General features: G+C 39.9%; 1 protein-coding gene across 9 annotated transcripts in view; it reads left to right on the top strand.

Moving 5' to 3' along the window:
- Positions 1–20,128, top strand: part of LOC125461252 (nuclear receptor coactivator 3-like) — a 205,263-nt gene that overhangs the window by 176,635 nt on the left and 8,500 nt on the right. For 8 of the 9 annotated variants that reach the window (XM_048549782.1, XM_048549783.1, XM_059652746.1 and 5 more), the window contains 10 exons: positions 981–1,128; positions 2,316–3,630; positions 5,230–5,401; positions 8,231–8,431; positions 12,019–12,249; positions 13,009–13,138; positions 16,161–16,332; positions 17,330–17,635; positions 17,820–17,921; positions 19,068–19,293. In XM_048549782.1, the coding sequence (XP_048405739.1) occupies positions 981–1,128; positions 2,316–3,630; positions 5,230–5,401; positions 8,231–8,431; positions 12,019–12,249; positions 13,009–13,138; positions 16,161–16,332; positions 17,330–17,635; positions 17,820–17,921; positions 19,068–19,293 (3,003 nt within the window). The remainder of the gene's footprint in view (positions 1–980; positions 1,129–2,315; positions 3,631–5,229; positions 5,402–8,230; positions 8,432–12,018; positions 12,250–13,008; positions 13,139–16,160; positions 16,333–17,329; positions 17,636–17,819; positions 17,922–19,067; positions 19,294–20,128) is intronic. The other variant, XM_048549791.1, reaches the window with a different exon arrangement.

Raw genomic sequence — 20,128 nt, 5'->3', positions numbered from 1 at the left:
ACTGGCAATAAGGATACATGAACGACAACTAGTCACCAAGAGACTTGATGAGTTCTCACTGGTCTCAACACAAACTGACAAAGGACACCAAATTAGACTGGGACAACGCATCCATAAAAGCATGAGCCAAATGGGGACATGCCAGGGAATTCCTGGAGTCCTGGCATTTCAATCAGAACTCCATCAACAAACACATCGAGCTGGACCTGATATACAAACTTCTGAAAAACAACCAGAAGATCCCAGCAAACAGAGGCACATAAATAACAAGCAAGACAGAACACCAACGCTTCGCCAAAGGCGCATTGACAATGTTACTTAGCAGGGTGGCAAAACATCTGCTACTAAACATGCTGGCTCAGTTAGCAAGTCAACAACCTCATCCACTACTTGAGCTACAGATCTTCTCAAAAACTTTAAACATGACTGCTCTGCTCTGGCCCTACCTTTTTCTGAACTGGTTTGCTAAATTTGGATCTAGTTTAGAGTAATTACTCATTCATCTTCAGTTGTTCTCAAAATACATTGTAGAATACCACGTCCAGATATTTCAGTGTTCTGCTTTGCTCTTGTTTGTAGAGAAAAAAAACTCATAAACAGCATTTATACTATTCGAGCAAGCAGGTGGCTGCTGCTGCTGCACCCACCACACCCCCCCCAGTATAAAACAAAGAACTGTGAATGCTGGAAATGTGAAGCAGAAGCAGAACGTGCTGTGAAAACGCAGCAGGTCTGACAACTTTGGTGTAGAGAACGCAGAGTTAATGTTTCAAGTCCTTTTGCTTCAGCCCTGTTTTTCTTTGTTGTCTCGATGCAAGACAAACTGTCTAGTAGGAAACACGTGATGATTTTGGAAAGCCCATTGTTCCTTAACTGACTCTGCTATTGCTTAAGTGTAATTGGCAGGTTGATTTAGTAGATTATGTTCTTAACTTTGTGCATGCTTGTTTGTATAATAATTTTTTTCCTTTCCTACTTAGCCTTTACGCAAGGTCAAGCTGAGAGTCCCCTTTATCGTTTTTCCTTGTCGGATGGTACAATAGTCACTGCACAAACCAAGACCAAGCTTATACGCAGCTCAGCATCTAATGAGTCTGTTGGCTTTGGCTCTACACACTTGCTGCAAAGGTACAGAAGTATACTGAAATTTGCAGCTGTGTGATAGAAAATAAATATTTTTTGTTAGTTATTTTAGAAGTGTAGCTTTTATATAATACTTGTGTTGTAACAGCCCATCAGTGCTTCCTTGTATTTGAAGAGGTAGCTTCATAAAGACACACTGTGCAATCAATGATTTCTCTTGAATTTTTGTTTTTCTGTGGCACACCATTGAATTACTGCAAAGATACAAGAATCACCATGTCTGTGAATTCTAACTTTTACTAGATCAGTAGATGGTCTTCATATTTCAGCAGGTTAACTTGTATTTAGCAATGCCTCACTTCTCAGATGAATTCCTTGCCTCCAACAAAGGCCTGCCCTATGTCCAAAGTCTTCAGTGTAGGACATGATGCCCCCTTTTAACATGGGTATTGTACCTATGCCACTTGAGTTTATGCCTGAATCAATTTTCATTTAGTAATTTTATGTAAGACTAAAATTCAGACTTTGTTTTATGTGATATTTTGTTATGAAATGTGTTTCATCGCTGTCAAGGCAGATTTTACATGGACCAGTTAGATCTGAAAGGATATGCAGATTTTGTTAGTCAGGGATCAAAGTAGTGCAAGACAACTAGTTGTAATGCCATCTCATGCTTTTGGTCAGTTTTCTTTAAACTAATTTGTAAATCAGACTCCATCTTAAAACAAAAATTGCATCCTCTGGAAACTTGGCATTGGTTGCAAAAGTTCCAAAAGAACTGATTTTGCTTTTGTATTCGGCGCATTCAAGTTGCACTAATGTGGCTTATTTTAGTCTGCACATTCTTAGTTGTATGACATTTTCCTTTGAGGAAGGTCAACACCTAATGATTTTTGTTTATCACTGTCCCACTGTGAAAGCTTTAACTAAACTGATAATTGCTGTAATAGATTACAGCCTAATAACTAACTTGTGAATTGTAAGAATCATTATATCTTTTGGTCTGTTGTAGCTTTAGAGGTGTCTAAAAAAGGTGTTAATAGAGCTGAAGGGAGAAGTGGACACCTTGAGTCAGAGAATAGGGTTACCTGCATTTTTAATGGAAGGCTGCCATGTAATTTTTTTAAAACTGAATAAGCTACTATAATTATCATCAATACCATTTCAGTTCTTTGCAGTGAAAGTCTAATTTCTAATATTAAATCTAATTCCTAATTTGTTTTTACTTGCAGGGAACAGAATGGTTGCAGACTGAATCAAACCAACATGGGGCAAGAAATGATGAAAACGCTTGCTACAGCAAGCACAAACCCTTCAAGCAATATCAGCATGTCTTCAGGGGCAACAGGACAGGGAATGTCGGTGCAAAATAATATGAACTATGGTGCAAATAGCTTGAATGACCCCAGTTCTATGGGGCAAATGGGACGGTTTGGTGCAGCAGGTGGGACAGCTGGTGCAATGAACCATGGGTCTGGTATGCAGACACCTAATGTACAGGGAAACAGCTGTGCACTCACAATGAATAGTCCCCCACATAGTAGCCCTGGGGTGAACACAAGCCAACAAAATCTGATGCTTTCACCAAGGCATCGGGTGAGCCCACGAATGGGACCCAACCAGTTTTCTTCAGCTGGTGGAATGCAGTCGCCAGTGGGGCATATAAACAGCACAGGCAGTAGCACCTTCTCTAGTAGTTCCCTTAATGCACTTCAAGCCATAAGTGAAGGATTGGGAGTTTCACTCCTGTCATCACTATCATCACCTGGTCAAAAGCTGGAAGCGTCCCCAAGTGTGAACTTACTCCAGCAATCAAAGATGAGTAGCATAGATCTAAAAGATTCGCCTGGCCTTTTTGGGGAACACAACCAAGTTGAGAGCACAGTGGGTCGACCAGAAAGCAGAGATGCTCATAGTGAACAGAAGAGTATCAAGGAAGGAAATCTAAACCTTTTTGCTAATAACGATAACATGGAGGGCCAGAGAAAATTCCACGAGAACAAAAATCACACCAAGCTGTTGCAATTACTGACCTCTCCCTCGGATGACATGGGGCTAACATCTTTAACAAACCCTAATTTGGATTCTAATGTTAAGGAGTCCTCTTCAGGCATTACAAGTCCAACGGGAGTCTCTTCAACTTCTGCTTCAGCTGGTGGCACTGCTGCTGCAGCCACATTGCATGGTTCTTCTTTACAAGAGAAACACAAAATTTTACACAAGTTGCTGAAGAATGGAAACTCACCTGCAGAAGTAGCCAAGCTTACTGCAGAGGCTACAGGCAAAGAGTCTTGTCAGGATTCGGGCAGTATGACACCAGTTGGAGATGCTGCGATCAAGCAGGAACAGATGAGCCCAAAGAAGAAAGAAAGTAATGCACTACTACGATACCTGTTGGATAAAGATGACCCGAAAGAACTCACTTTAAAGGATATTAAGCCTAAAATTGAAAGAATGGACAAAATGGATCCTTGTAATGCAGCAAAAGTTTCAGGCCCAATGCAGGTGAAGGATGAAGTGCGCATCAAGACTGAACCAACTGACCAGGTGAAAAAGAGTAAAGTTTTACTGCTTGATTGTTGGAATGTAGAGTTTTGTGTTTATTGCCTATACTGTTCTATTAATAGAAGTAGATTACTTATTGGGCGATAAGTAGGGCTTGCCATTAGATATACAATACTCTGAGAACACCAGTCATAGCATGGTGCAAGAATTTAATAGTAGAATTCTGTCTCCCCTTCTCCCCCTTTTTTTAATTGCACACTCATGTTACTACTTCCTTTTACCCCACACATTCAACAATCAGCTTTGGAAACTGAACTTAATTTAACATTGTGTAATGTGAAACAGATCTATCCTTACAGAAGGAAATTAGGCTGGTTTCAGGCGATTAAAGAAGATAATCCTAAACCCTCTGATAGTGGCTCTTGATTATGTTTTACCATGTGATATGACACAATCTGATATTTTTGTATTATGAACATACTTGGGAATATGGTGCGTGTTGTCGCATATATTCCAGCTTCTGATTGTTGCCTGTTAATTGGCAACAGTAATTTCATTAATTGAGCATGTTTGCTCACTAATCAAGGCACCTAATAGTCATACACGACTTTGTGATGGAGAATGTTTTTGGATATTGCTGCCATCCCGAACTTTGACCAGAGTGGGTGTTCGATGCTCAGAAAATAACAGTGCCTAATCAATTACATTCTTGTGACGTCACACCAACAGACTCTTTTCAATAGAATTACTGGGTACAGGCAGAAGCAAAACCTAGTTGATTACCTACTATTCAAGGGTACAGAGACCACAAACTGTGGAGCTGGATGAACACAGCAGGCCAAGCAGCATCTTAGGAGCACAAAAGCTGATGTTTCGGGTCTAGGCCTGAAATGTTAGCTTTAGTGCTCCTAAGATGCTGCTTGGCCTGCTGTGTTCAACCAGCTCCACAGTTTGTTGTCTCGGATTCTCCAGCATCTGCAGTTTCCATTATCTCTGATTCAAGGGTACAGAGGTCATTTGTGTTTCAAAGCACTTGCCGTTGATGAGATTAGTTTTATTCTGTGCAGACTAGTGAGTGGCCCTGAGTCTGAAGAGTGCAAGAGAACTTTTTGGGTATCTGAGGTGGACCATAACCACACTCACCTGTATTTCAGCATATAGTTCAAGCTGATGCCAAAATAATATTTGATGAGCCTGAAATTTCAAATGAGATGAGGCAGGAGCAGCTGGTAGATAATAAGTTTCATTCTGCTCAATTGTGTTCCTTTGCTTTGCACTTGGGCTTAATTGACATATTCATTGTCTAATTGTACTGTGAATCTCTCACTTTGGATCATTTTCCTCTTGTCACTATTCTCATACTCTATTTGTAAGTTTTTTTTTAAAGTTGTATATTCTTTGGAGAATTGGATTTGACTATCCAACCATGCCCACAATACTTGGTGACCAATGACCTATTTCCCATTAAATAAAGCTAGTCTCATGTAAAGTTTGGACATGAAATAGTGTGATTCTGTTGCCCTCGCGCCCCCCTCTCTCTGGCCGCCTTTTGTCTCACCCATATAATGAGCTATCAGTCACACAGTCAAGATGGGCCTTCAGCTCCTAATATTGATGTTGTTCCTACATTTTATATTTCAGATGAGCAATGAATTGGATACTTTAGATGATATTCTGGGTGATTTGCCACAGTATTACCCAGAGTCTGGGAACGGCAGTACTATGATAAGCAAACAAGCAATGTTTCAGGATGTCATGACATTTGAAAGAGGTCATTCACCTTCCCCAGGAACATCGAAGCAAATCCGTGGCAGTAAGTTGATTGTGGATTAATTTTCTGTATTAAGGGAAGACAAGTTGCACCACCTGTTGTCTAAGGCTGATAATATATATTGCTTTTGCCATGCAGGAAACTTTTGTCTTTAAACTTGACATTTAAACAAAGTGCATCCTAACAGGATTGGACCGCAAACCCAAACTGCCTGAGAAACTGAGGGTTGTAATGATAGATAATTTGCTGGGGAAGAGTAGGCTCATTAGTTACAGAAAAGGCATTGTATGCTACACTGAAATATTTTAGTTAAAAAGGGAGCAAGACATGAGCATGCAAATTAGGAGCAGGCGTATGCATTTTTCCCTTTTGATTTTGCTCTGTCACTCAATAAGATCAATATTTCTAGCAACCACCAATTTAATCTGACTTCCTTGATCAAGCAAGTATCTATCTACTTCTGCCTTAAAAAATTCAATGACTCTGCCTTTACAGCTTTGTCAGGAAGACACCCATGTGTTGCTCAAATTTGGTTGTGGGTTTTTGAAGGTGCCTTTGCTCTGGGAAAATTGGGTGGAATGGGCTACATATCAGACAGTTGGGTGGGGAAAAGTGCTGCCACATAGAGCCCATGTGATATCATTTACTGGAGAATTAGCATGATGTGTTTCGTTATTTTCATATAGTATCTATGAGATTCTTATTTATTGTACAGATCTTGATCCCAAAACAGGACACAATATTTCTGATTTGAAGTGGTTTTAAGAGGAACTTCGTGGTATGATTTTGATGTATTTGTATTTGTATTTGCCCTTGTATTTGAGACTTCCCTTGAATGGAGGGGACAAGTTAAAGATGGTTTTTCAATGGCAGAGAACTTCCTTGGCGCTCTCAACCCAATTTCTTCTTTGGTGCTGGAAAGAAGCAGATTTTGACAAATGGCCATAGGCCTGAAAGTATCCCATCTCACAATATGTGAATGTTAAACAACAAACACTGAAGGACCTGAGCAGAGTCCCTTCTTTCTGTACCCTGGACAGGAATTGATACTGCAGATCTTCAAATTGCTGTTTTTATACACCATCCAAAATGTTAGTGTTTAGCAACTATCCCATCTGTTGCTGAAGTACTTCTTTTTCATGCACCAGACACTGACAGGGGGCATTCTTGCATCAAGGATATGTCAGAGGCAGAATAGTTACTGGATAACAGAGTGTGGAGCTGGATGAGCATAGCAGGCCAAGCAGCATCTTAGGAGCAGGAAAGCTGATGTTGGGTCTAGGTCCAAAACTTCAGCTTTCCTGCTCCTAAGATGCTGCTTGGCCTGCTGTGTTCATCCAGCTCCACACCTTGTTATCTAGGATAGTTACTAGAACCTGGAGGAGAGGCAAGCCATCTTATTGGATGTTCAAGTATGCTTTGGGTATATCTGCCTTCCTAGCACTTAGAGAAGTGATGGGAAGGAGATGGTAAAAATCAGCTAGTATCAGCAATACTCTTTGTTTAAAATCTTACTTTTCAATATGTTTGAAACCGACACTCTGAACTTCATAGGGGATAGAAAATTTCTTAGAAAGTGACTGGGTTATCCTTGCATATTTTCAAATACAAATTACCCATACTGAGAAATAGAATTTTGAATTTATACTGCATCGTTGAGTTTATTTCCGAAACTAACAGTCAATGAGCTTGCCTTTTTTTGTGCTGCTGAATTTATTTGATATTGCATATTCTTTCATGAAATCAAACATTGATTACTTATTCAGCAGGTTATCAATTATTAATTTCTTATTCTCTGAATTTTTAAAACAGCAACTTTACATAGTGATCCATTTTTATAAAAAAGTTTCAAAATGTGAACATTTGCTTTCAGCAGTGTCTTTTATGTCTTCAGAACATCCCAATGTATTTCCCATCCAATTCATTACTTTCAAGTGCAGTCACTTTTTTTTGATAAACGCAGCAGCCAGTTTGAGTGCAAGCATCAGAGATAAACTAGTTACTTTGTTTTGGTAATTGGCAAGGATATAAATTTATCATAAAGTACAGAGAAGAAGTTGAATGAACCTAAAGGAGTTTTACAACTAACTTGGAGTAGGGCAAGGGGTCTGGGAGAATGTTTTCCGCACCATATTTTCTCATAGTTCAGAAGTTGTAATTGCGCAAGTGAGGTCCAACTTCAATCTTAATCATACAATCTTTTTCTGATTCAGTAGTTTACTCCCATTAATATCAGCTTGCATTTAAAAAGGGGATGTTGATGGCTTTGCTCAGGAAATAGTTTTGAAACACAATTTGAGTAAACTAATATAAGAAAGTTGAACTGCTGCATGGTTAAAGTTAAACTCCCTGATTAATTTACTCACAAGCTTCCCCTAATCATTTGTGCCTTAATATCACTCTTTTTTTACTAAAATTTTTTAAATATTTAAGTATTTTGTGTTTACTATTTTTGTGATAGTTGACAGAATATTGTATCAAATCTCAGATCCATTTCCTATCTCTCCAACCCACATGCTGAACAGAAACTTTCACTTACTTTTCAAAAATTAAATTTTAGTTTCCCTGCCTTCACTTGCTTTAAATACTAATACAGAAAGTGGAAACCTGTTTAATCGGGATAATTTTATTTCAGAGCTGTTTACAGATGTGGACAAACATTAAGGGGAAGTTTAGAGAAGGCTATTTAAATGGAACTAAGTAAATCTTTGAGAGCATTGTCCAGACTTGATGCTCAGAATTGTCTCTCTAGTTGTAATATTCTGTGTGTATTATAGAGATTTATTCAGTATGTACTCACATTTTGTTCAATATCTTTACTGGAATATATTGAAGGCCTACTAACAGTAACTTTTTATGTCTATATGTTAGCTTTAGGCAGCCCACCACCAATGCAGCCCTCCAGACCACGGTTTAACCGGGCCATGTCATTGGATATTAACAGTCAGGGCCAGCCCAGTGCAGGACTTGGTCCTCCGCTGAGAACCAGCAGCCCATACGCAATGATGGCAAAGCAAGCAATGTTGGCAAACCGGATGGGAGGCAGCCAAGAAAGTTTTGTGGGGAGTGCAGGTATGTTTCCAGTGTTTGAAGTATATGAAAATTTGTGTAGCAAAATTATAAAATTGTTGAAGGATGTTTACAATCTAGACAATGTAAAAAGAAAGAGGGTGGGAATTGCCAATGCTGGAGAATCTGAGATAACAAGGTGTAGAGCTGGATGAACACAGCAGGCCAAGCAGCATCAGAGGAGCAGGAAAACTGGGGCTTTGGATCTGGACCCTTATTCAGAAAAAAGACCCTCCTGAAGAAGGGTCCAGACCCGAAACGTCAGCTTTCCTGCTCCTCTGCTGATTGGTCTGCTGTATTCATCCAGCTCTACACCTTGTTATCACTGATATAAAAATGAAACCCTATTTATTCAGTGTTGATATGGACCATATTGTGTTCAAAAGCAGTTATTTCTGTATTTATTATCACAAATGCAAGTGAATGACTAAGTAGCTGTCTGCATATGAATGGGATCGAAGGTTTTCAGGAAAGAGATGAAAAGTTTTCAGAGGACCACAGTAGAAAAATATTTCTGTAATTATTGTTCAGTCATTGATTCATCAATTTGTTGCCACTGTCCACCTGCTAAAAGGAAATAAGAAAGAACTTGCGTTCAATGTCTTCCTTTGAAGCATCTCAAGTGCTTTGGAGTCAGTGAAATATTTTTGAAGTGTATCACTGCTGTAGTTGAAGAATAGCAGCCACTTTGGTCACACAGCTCCCACAAATAGCAACGTAACAACAACTAGATGGTCTGTTTTTAATAATATTGAGTGAAAAATAATACTAGTTGAGTGAAAAAAAATACTAGCCAGGATACTGGGGATTATTCATTTGATCATGTTCAAAACTGCTGCTGGATTCTCTATATCGACTAGAGAGGGACACAGTTCTGAGTTTCATGTGAAGGACAGATCATTATTCCTCAATTCTTAGTTGAATTGTTTGAGAATGCATGGAGAAAATCATATGAGCTTTATTTTCAAAGAATGTAGCATGTTATGCAGAATGCATTCTAGAGGAAGTTGTAACTGATTTGTTGAGGTAGTGAATTTGATATGATAAAAGGAGTGACCTTTGTCCGTTCTGTACTTTCTGTTCTTGCCAATTTTAAAAAAAAAATTACACTACACTTTCCGCAACAGTTTTGTTGAAACTTTTGATGCACAAACTGATCAAAGAAGAACTAACTAAATTCATGATCCTTTTGGGTCTTTTTTAAAAATAATAGATATTTTGATAATTTATGCCAGTGTTTCTTGAATAATTAAACAGCTCTTGAGAGTTTCTCATGACAACAGGAAATGTGTGATTGTTCGCCACTGACTAAAATTATTATAAAGCGTATAGAAATAATGCCTGGGGCTTGCTTTGATTTGTGCCTCTATGTACTTGAGTTGCCATGTTTAATGCAAATGTAACTTATTATAGAACCACTCTGTGACACTTTGTCTACTTAAAACTCTGCAATTTAATTTGTCCTTCCTCCTCTTATTCTTCTACAAGGTAATACTTTGGGCTGAGCATAAAGTTCAATATATAAAAAGCCACTGCCGTAGAATGGCCTCCTTTTGGCCTTTTTAACACTGTTGTAGTTTATGGTGGTATTAGCGACAAATTTTAATATCATTCCTTCAGTTTCTTAGTTCAGGTTACTTATAAACATCGAAACGTGAACAGCCCCACAAAACTTGTATTGAAACAACACAGGGAAGAATTACTAACCATTTACCCTTGACTCTGTCCTTCACCCACCTCTACCAATGCAACCACAATTCCCTTTGTGTACGTGCTATTGTAATAAGATTTTTCTGTATTTAGAAATGTTGCCTTTTGAATTTGGCATTGACCTCTGACCTTTGCCTTTTTAAATTCATTTGTTAGATATGGGAATTGCTGCCTAAATCCCAGTTATCCTTGAGAAAATTGTGATGAGTGGTCTTGAATCACTGAAGCCTATGTGGTGTAAGTGCACCCTTAGTATAGGGAGGGAGTTCCAGGAATTTGATCCACAGCAAGTTAGGATGGCTTGTGTCTTGGAGGGGACTTGCAGGTGATTGTCCTATGTATCTGCTGCCCGTGTTCTTCTATATGACGGAGGTTACAGGGTTGGAAGGCACTGTCTGAGGAGCCTTGAATTGTTGTAGCACATTTTTTGAGACAATTTGCACAGCTGCCACTGTGCATCAGTGGCAAGGACTGAATGATGATGGTGTGAGATGGGGTGCCAATCAAACATGCTGCTTTGTCCTGGATGGTGTCATGTTTTTTGAGGGGGGGGGGGGGGAAACACAAATTGTGATCACAGAGCAAGGAGACTTCGTGAGATTTGGACAGGATTAACGAATGGGTTAAATGGTGGTTAGTGTAATTTGGTGTGATCAGCAATTTTGGAAATACTACAATTGGTACCGACGTCAAAATCACTTTGTATAAGTTGTGAACAACTGTGGACTTGAAACTGATCGCTGTAGCATCCCAGTAGTAACTGCCTCCCATCCTGAGAATGATTTCATTTATTCCCATTCTCTGCTTTCTGTCTTTTAACCAGTTCTCACTCTGCACTAGTTTATTTCTCCCAATTCCATGCGGTCTGTTTTTACTAACCTCCTGTGTAGGACTGTATCAAAAACCTTCTGAAAATCCAAATGCATCAGTCGACTGGTTCTCTGTTAACACTTGTATAAATTCAAAACACTTCAACAGATTTGTCAAACAGAATTTCCTTTTCATAAATCCATCTGCTCAATTTTACCATTCTTTTCTGAATGTCCAGCTATCACGTCCTTTATAATAGATTTACACCTTTTCCCTACGATGGATATCTGCACTTCCCCACGCTGCCTTCATTCTTAGGTAGTTTCCAGAAGCTTTCCAAAATCTGTATGCCATTGTATTTACTGTCTATCTAACTGCCACTTTTATCCCAGGGGGTCTGTCAACCTTCAATTTGGTTAGTGTTTCCAATTACAGTCTCCTGACTGATGTTATTTTCTTCTGCCATAGATGTAGCCCATGTGTAGGATAGCACTTTTTTTTTCCCCTTCTCTAAAGGGAACATTCAGATAAAAAACCTATCTGAGTCCACTAATCGACACAAAGACATCATCAGATGCGCTTTTAATTCCAGATTTATTCATTGAAGTCCTATTTCACGATCTTTTCATCAGGTATTTGATCCTTGTTCCCAGTGCAATAGCCTAGGCTTCTGGATTATGAGTGAATTGACAAAACCATCATCTGCAACAAATGTATAAGAAAGCAAGCAAGCTCATCTTTCATTGTGAGGACAATATGTACTTTACAAGTGATGCCCTAAGAAACTGAGAATTTGGTCATTCCTTTACTTTTGTTTGGGAAATATTTTACTTTACTAACATGATGAGAATGTAATATCAGTTATATGCAGGTGATCTGTAGAATAGGCAAAATATTTATACAGATGATGAGCAATGTGAACTGGTTCACATTCTAAACTAGACATATTTCAACTTGGTAGTTGCAGTTATGGAAAGAATATTGATCCATTAAAACCTCTTGCTGTTCTGCTCAGAATGTGGTATGATTTGAGCTTTATCGTTGTTCTAATGTACACTGCTTTTTGTTAGGTTCACATGGAGGTTTGAACATTGCTCAACAAACTGCCATCGGAACAGGAGAGTGGGGATTGCCAAACTCTAGTGGGAACACAGGGCCCAATGCTATGATCAGACCAGGCACAGACTATAGTTCATCTATCCAAAGAACTATGGTGGGTAACTCCTCACTTGGAATGCAGTTACGGTCCAGTGGCCAAACTGGTGCGAGAGCATTGCTTCAGCAACAGATGATGGGATTGAGTAAGTTCTTCTACTCTCCCTTTCTTCCTACCTTTCAATTTAAAGTCTGTCAGAAATCAAAATATCACAATTCTCTGCTTTGATTGAAGAATAGGGTAAAGCTTATTGAGTTTAAGACTGACCTGTAAAGTCAGTTTGATTGCTCCATCACTCACTCCTATATACTTTAATAACTGTGCACTCTCATAACAGTTCTATGATATGAGTAACTGGTTCACTCCTGTTTTCATTCTGAAGAATTATTGGATGGTGTTGTTACAATGTAATTTTTCTATACAAAGCAAATCTGTAAAACCATTTTTTGAATTTATCATTAACTGGTCTGAGGAATAGTTTGGGTTCAACTGTACTCCATTAGTCTGCCAATGCTTACGGTGTGGTCTTAGACAGAAAGAATGACTCCTTCTGGGGTTCTGAAAGGTATTTATGCATGACTGAAGCATAAATCAAAGAAAGCGAACATTGACAGAATTTTAAAATGGGGACCAGGTCTAGTATGGTCTTCGTCTGCCTTGATGACATGGGTCATGCTATTAGAAATGACACAGTGTGAATGCAAGACACAAAGAAAAGCAGAGAAGAAAAATTGCAGCACTACCTGAACTGTTTTTTAACCTCCTTCTGTGAGTTTGAGCCGTATTGGTAGAGGCAGAAAAGCAGATCACAATGCACCGTCTTGGCTGGAGATTTTTAGGCAAAATTCTGATTAAAAGTTTGCAGCATATTTTGCTTTATCATAAGCGTTCTCTTGTTACCTAGGACCTTCAGAAATGGATATGGGTCTTGGAGGTCCACAGTTTGCACAACAGCAAGGTCCAACCAATCCAGCCACATCATGGTCAGAGAGTGTTCTTCAGATGGACCAAGGTTCTTCAGGCAACCAGAGCAGGTTAGCTTGTCAGTTATAGTGAAAAAATGATTGTCTTATTTAAGTTTTTATAATGCTGATTCATATTTACATTGGAATAAGCTGGCTTTTTTTAATGGCTTCTTCACTTCAAGCATTCCCGGGTCAGATATGGGATTTGGGGGTACTGTCTTGAACTGTCCAAATTTAATTCATGGTTGACAAAGTGTGATGCCACAACTTGGGTCCATCCCAACACACTACACCTACCACCCCAAATTTTACCCAATTTGAGTAGATATTAAGGTAAAGAACAAGTGTGGTTTTGGCTGGTGTTAGATAGAAAATACAGAAAAAGCCAAGAGGAGTACAGAAAGTTCAGAGTTACGGTGAAAAAACATACTGAAGAAGCAAAGAGGAAATGAAAGAAAATACTACTACCTAAAGTTGTATCCCAAAGTCATCGATAGGTGTAAAATGTCTCCGAGAACCATCAAGCTGCTGCCTCATGAGAAAGGGAGGCCTGGAGGTGAATTTAACCTTGAGGGTCACCACACTTAAACGAGGCGTGAGGTTGAGAAGCTGGGACAGGGGAACCACATTTGCTATTCTCCAGTCGTCTGGCACTATTCTTGTAGACAGTGACAAGTTTAAGATCAATGCCAAAGGCTCGGCAATCTCCTCCCTGGCTTCCCAGAGGATCCTAGGATAAATCCCATCCGGTCCAGGGGACTTATCTATCTTCACCCTCTGTAGGATTTCTAATACCTCTTCCTTGTGAACCTCAATCCCACCTAGTCTAGTAGCCTGTATCTCAGTATTCTCCTCAACAATGTTGTCGTTTTCTAGAGTGAATACTGTTGAAAAGTATTGATTTAGTGCTTCCCCTATGTCCTCTGACTCCACACACAACTTCCCACTACTATCCTTGATTGGGCCTAATCTTACTTTCATCATTCTTTTATTCCTTAAATACCTATAGAAAGCCTTAGGGTTTACCTTGATCCTATCCGCCAACAACTTCTCATGTCTCCTCCTGGATCCTCTGAGCTCTCTCTTTAGGTCTTTCCTGGCTACCTCGTAGCCCTCATGCGCCCTAACTGAGCCTTCACATCTCATCCTAACATAAGCCGCCGCCTTCCTCTTGACCAGAGATTCCACCTCCTTCGTAAACCACGTCTCCCGCGCTCTACAGCTTCCTCCCTGCCTGACAGGTACATACTAATGTAGGACACACAGGAGCTTTTCCTTGAATAAGCTCCACATTTCTATTGTGCCCATCTCCTGCAGTTTCCTTCCCCATCCTATGCTCCCTAAATCTTGCCTAATCTCATCGTAATTGCCTTTCCCCCAGCTGTAACTCTTGCCCAGTGGTATACACCCAGCCCTTTCCATCACTAAATTAAACATAACAGAATTGTGATTGCTATCACCAAAGTGCTCACCTACTTCCAAATCTAACACCTGGCCAGGCTCATTACCCAGTACCAAATCTAATGTGGCTTTGCCCCTTGTTGGCCTATCTACATACAGTGTCAGGAAGCCCTCCACACACTGGATAAAAACTGACCCATCTATAGTACTCAAACTATAGTGTTCCCAGTCAATGTTTGGAAAGTTGAAGTCTCCCATGACAGCTACCCTGTCTCTTTCACTCCTATCAAGAATTATCTTTGCTGTCCTTTCCTCTACATCTCTGGAACTATTCGGAAGCCTATAGAAAACTCCTAATAGGGTGACCTCTCCTTTTCTGTTTCTAACCTCAGCCCATACTACCTCAGTTGACAAGTCCCCAACCATCCTTTCTGCAACTGTAATGCTGTCCTTGACCAACAATGCCAGTGCCATCTCCCCCCCCACCCCCGGCCCTTTTACCATCTTCTCTGTTCTTACTGAAACATGTAAATCCCGGAACCTGCAACAACCATTCCGGTCCCTGCTCTATCCATATCCCCAAAATGGTCACAACATCGAAGTCCCAGGTACTAACCCATGCTGCAAGTTCACCCACCTTGTTCCAGACGCTCCTGGCATTGAGGTCGACACACTTCAAACCAACTTCTTGCTTGCCGGTGCCATCTTGCGTCCCTGAAACTTTATTTCGGACCACCCTACTCTCAACCTTTTCTGTAGTCGAACTACAATTTTGGTTCCCATCCCCCTGCTGAATTAGTTTAAACCCACCTGAATAGCCTTCGCAAATTTCCCCCCCAGGATATCGGTACCCCTCTGGTTCAGGTGAAGACCATCTTGCTTGTAGAGGTCCCACCTACCCCAGAAAGAGCCCCAATTATCCAAGAATCCAAAACCCACCCTCCTGCACCATCCCGCTAGCCACGTGTTCAACTCCCCTCTCTCCCTATTCCTCGCCTCACTAGCACGTGGCATGGGCAACAAACCAGAGACAACAACTCTGTTCATCCTAGCTGTCAGCTTCCATCCTAGCTCCCTGAATTTCTGCCTTAAATCCCCATCTCTCTTCCTACCTATGTCGTTGGTGCCAATGTAGACCATGACTTGGGGCTGCTCCCCCTCCCCCTTAAGGATCCCAAAAACACAATCAGAGACATCATGCACCCTGGCACCTGGGCGGCAACACACCAACCGTGAGTCTCTCTCGTCCCCACAGAACCTCATATCTGTCCCCCTAACTATGGAGTCCCCAATGACTACTGCTCTGCTCCTCTTCCCCCTTCCCTTCTGAGCAGCAGAGACCTGTGCCCCACTGCTTTCCCCTGGTAAGTCGTAGGTCAAAGTGGCTTTTTATTTTTAATCACTCATGGCATATGGGAGTCTCTGCCTGGCCAATGTTTATTGTCTGTTCTGTTGCAAAAGTTTCCCTACTCTTAAGTGTCTGAGCTGCTGATGTGATAAAACTAGCAAAACTGACCTCTGATTCATTAATGGCCAAAGGGATTTAAGATGCTGTTCAAAGTCTCTGGATTCGTTCGTATTAAATTAACCATGTATGCTATTCCTTACTTCTCCAACTTAATGGTTGTTATCAAACTCTTCTGTTTGTACATGCAATAATGCATTTGGCTGGTAATATGATCTGTTACAGGCAGCCATTTGGCAACTCCCTGGATGATCTTCTTTGCCCTCCCACTACTGCAGAGGCTCAGAATGATGAGAAAGCTCTCCTGGATCAATTAGATACACTGCTGAGTAATGCAGATGAAATAGGCCTAGAAGAAATTGACAGGGCATTAGGAATTCCAGATCTTATCAGCCAGGTATCAGAATCAAACTCTTGTTTTGTTTTTTTCTCTTATTGCCTTGATACTGTTTTGGTAAGAGATATGAGAACTGGGGAACGGTAAATACTAATTTCTACACCCTGCTGCCATTGAACAGTCTTATTATTGGGTACTTCATGACTAGATGCATATTGCACCCATCAATTTAATAACCTAGTCCCAGAAAAGCAACTCAGTGGCGCAATTCACTGACATTGCAAACTTAGATTCGCCAGAATTTCTCTCTTTTCGGTAGCATGTGTTGTTATGCAAAGCAGTAAATTGTAAAAATAAATTAGCAAGTTGTTGGAGCTTCCCAATCTCTCTCAAGTGATCAGTGGAGTAGATTGTCTTCATTTTTTATGAAGAAAAAAGCTTTCTTAACTATAGAGATGCTGTTTTGGCAAGTGACGCGGGACAAAATATGAATGTATTTACTCCTTCAAAATGTCCTAGTTTTATCGAAGTTATCAATGTCATGGAGAAGTATATTTTGAAAATCTGGCTGACCAAACTTGCTATAATGTGGCGGACCTTGTCCTGTCTGTGAAAAGTGCTGTGCTTCTTTCTTTATTGTATCAGAATGCACAAAAGTATTCTGTCAATGACATTTACTCTATTTAAATGCTGCCCAAAAAATTGTTAGCAATGGAGAAATTGGTAGATTTGCAACTGCATTCAGTTAGAGATTGTGGGAAGAGGTCGCACTCCATTTTACCAGTTCCTATACTCAGAAAATGGGAGCCAGATATAGCCAAATTGTCATACCGTGTCTCGTGTTCAGGGGAAAGGTAAATGCGTCTAATGCTATATAAACTCCAGTGAAATTGAGAGGTTTTTTTTGCCAAAGATTAGGAGGAACTGGGTCTACAGACCTGGGATAGTGAAATAAAGAAAGTGAATTTGTTAAAGAAAGTAGAGATGAGCATTTTTAATATTTTGTTAAAGCTTTATAGAATGATTTGGATTAACCCTAATTATTTTTGCTGCCTAGGCTCAACCTCTTGAGACGCACTCTGAACTGTTTTCAGGCCAGGACTCAACCATGATGTTAGAACAAAAAGCTATTTATGGTCAATCATTTCCATCCCAGCCTGGCCCAGTGCAGGGATGCTATCCACCCATGCAGGGCCAGCAACCAGGCTTTAACCCCATGATGAATCAAATGGGTCAGCAAGGCAGCTTCCCTCTTCCCAGCATTCATGCTAGAGCAAACTTTGCCCGGCATCGCATGATGAATGCTTCTGCTCCCATGCAACTTAGAATTCAACTTCAACAAAGGTTACAAGGACAACAGCAGGTAAGTGTAACTTGCATGGTGAGCTATTTTATTAATATGAAAATATACAGTTTTTATTTGAATTTTTCCAAAATAAAGTTATGAATGTATAAGTGGAAGGAATAGGCTGGATGTTTGCATGCCAGATATATCGGCATTGTGTTTGAAACAGAATTAAAAAGGCATTTAAATTTGTGTTTTGAAGCTTATGAATCCAAACCGTCAGTCTCTTGGAGTCAAACTAGAAAATCCAAGTACAGTCAATCCAGCTCTCCGACCAGGCATACCACAGCAAATGCTAGCCCAGGTAAGTGACCACTGCTTAACTTGTACTTTTGATATATTTATTTGGTATAAGAAGGTTTTGAAGGGTTAGAATGTGAGTGACATCATCCATTATGAGTCTTTGATGGAAGGAGATACATCTCAAGAACCTTGCATTTTATAGTTGATGACAAAATAATTAATGTTTAAAATACAGAAGCCTCAGCATTTTTACTAGTTAGATGAGACCACTTAACTTAAACAATTTCTGTGTTAAATGCATTAAAATGATTTTCCTCTCTAGGCCATTTTTAAAGCTGTAGTGTTGTGTAACTCCTAAGTCCTCATGAAGTATGGATGCAGTTTCCTTGAGTTGAGAATGCATAATATGTATTCTGTCTGAGGTTGGGATATAATGAATTTGCTGAATAAATTTCTAATGACTGCTAACCGAAGCTTTATCTTTTTGGTCTGCACTTGTTGACATATGTGAATCCTTTTCATGTTTTTACATTGCTGAATATGTGCAGTCATTTAACAGGGCTGATCAAAGCACATGCTAGATATAGACTTCTGGGTTGCTTAGCAATCTCAAAGCAAAAGAGAACATTGCTTCTAGCCTACATTAAGTAATTACTGCAACCTTATTACACATTTCTGTCGCTTCGTCTTCATGAAGAACAAGATTAGTTTTGGATCCACAAAGTATAATTTCCAGTCACTTAATATCATTGCTGAACAGGAGGCATGAGAATCTTGGGAATATGGTGAAAATTACAGCAATTACTAAAGTATAATGACACAAGTGTATACAGAAAATGAAGCAGTTATTTCTCTTCATCAAAGGCTGAAAGAACTTATTTTGTTATTGGAGTGTATTTTAGTGAATGCAGTTACTTCGTTTTAAGCAAATATCTCTGGGCAGCTTCATTAGCCCACAATATTAATATTATTTTTGTACCATGCAAAAGCCAACCCAGACAGTCCCAGAGTCATCTAATCTGGCTTTATTAGGATCAGTGTTAAAATGCTTTTTTTCTTGGAATTTGTCTTTAGTAGTGATTACTGTTGAAATCGTTCAATACTTGGCATAATTTAAGTTGAAACATAAATCAATCGATCATGTTCCAATCCTAATTAATTGTCTGTAGATGATTGTGGGCTGTTTGTCTTCTGTACTCATTTGTAGGGTTTTCTCAATGCACAGATGGTGGCCCAGCGGCAGCGAGAGTACCGGAGCCAACAACTTCGCCAAAAGCAGATAATGCACCGAGCCATGCTTATGCGACAGCAACAACAACAGGGCTTCAGTCCTCCACCTAATGTAACGGCTCCCACAGGCATGGAAGGTTCTATGGGAGTTCCTCAGATAACCCCTGCATCACCACAACAATTCACGTACCCTCCAAATTATGGTATAAAATTCAAGATTGCAAAGTCTTCTAATTTTATTTTGCCTTTCAAAAGTACTTTATCTCAAAAATGTTTGTCATCTGTCCTCCTCTTTGTCGTCATCCTCCTCCCTCCAAATGTATCTGACAACTAGATTTGATACCTCGCTGTTGGATGTTCCTGTATCAAAGTATCTACAGAATGATGAAAATTTGGGGAAAACAAAATAATTTAGACTCTGGTGGTTGAGTTACACCAAATTCTGAAAGTGATTCTTCTGGAGGTTATCTGCCACTGAAACCCATGCCTTTGTTACCTCTATACCCAATAATTCCAATGTTCTATGGCTTGGCTTGTAGCGTAATCCTCCAAGTGAACTCATCTACAGTTCTGCAACATCATTACTTAGAATGTGTATCATTTCCCTGACATCCCATCTCTGTTGACCTACGTTGGCTCCTGCTCATCAACACTAGGAATTTTAAATTCCAAGCCTCATGCTCACATCCCTTCATAGCCCTGCCCTCTGTCTCTGCAACCTCCTCCCATCACTTTAATCTTCTGTGATTTCTGTGATACTCCTCTAAACCTATCCCCTGGCATACCTGTTAACTCTGTTAGAGGCTGTGTTTATTGCTGTCAAGATCATAACTTTAGAATTCATTAAATGCCTCGTTACCGTCCCATTATACCTTTTTAAGTTGCTCCTTGAAACCTGCTTCGTTGACCAGGGTTTTGGTCATTTGTCTTAACATCTCTGTAACTCAGTTCCAAATTTTGTCTGACAGCACTGTGAAGTGCCTTGAAATACTTTGCTACATTAAATATTTTGCACAGTAAAGGTGTAGGTTGTTGAAG

The sequence above is a fragment of the Stegostoma tigrinum genome, chromosome 19, assembly GCF_030684315.1.
Source record: "Stegostoma tigrinum isolate sSteTig4 chromosome 19, sSteTig4.hap1, whole genome shotgun sequence".
NCBI classification, from domain to species: domain Eukaryota; kingdom Metazoa; phylum Chordata; class Chondrichthyes; order Orectolobiformes; family Stegostomatidae; genus Stegostoma; species Stegostoma tigrinum.
Note: the sequence above shows the minus strand (reverse complement) of the source record. Positions and strands in the feature narration are given on the sequence as shown.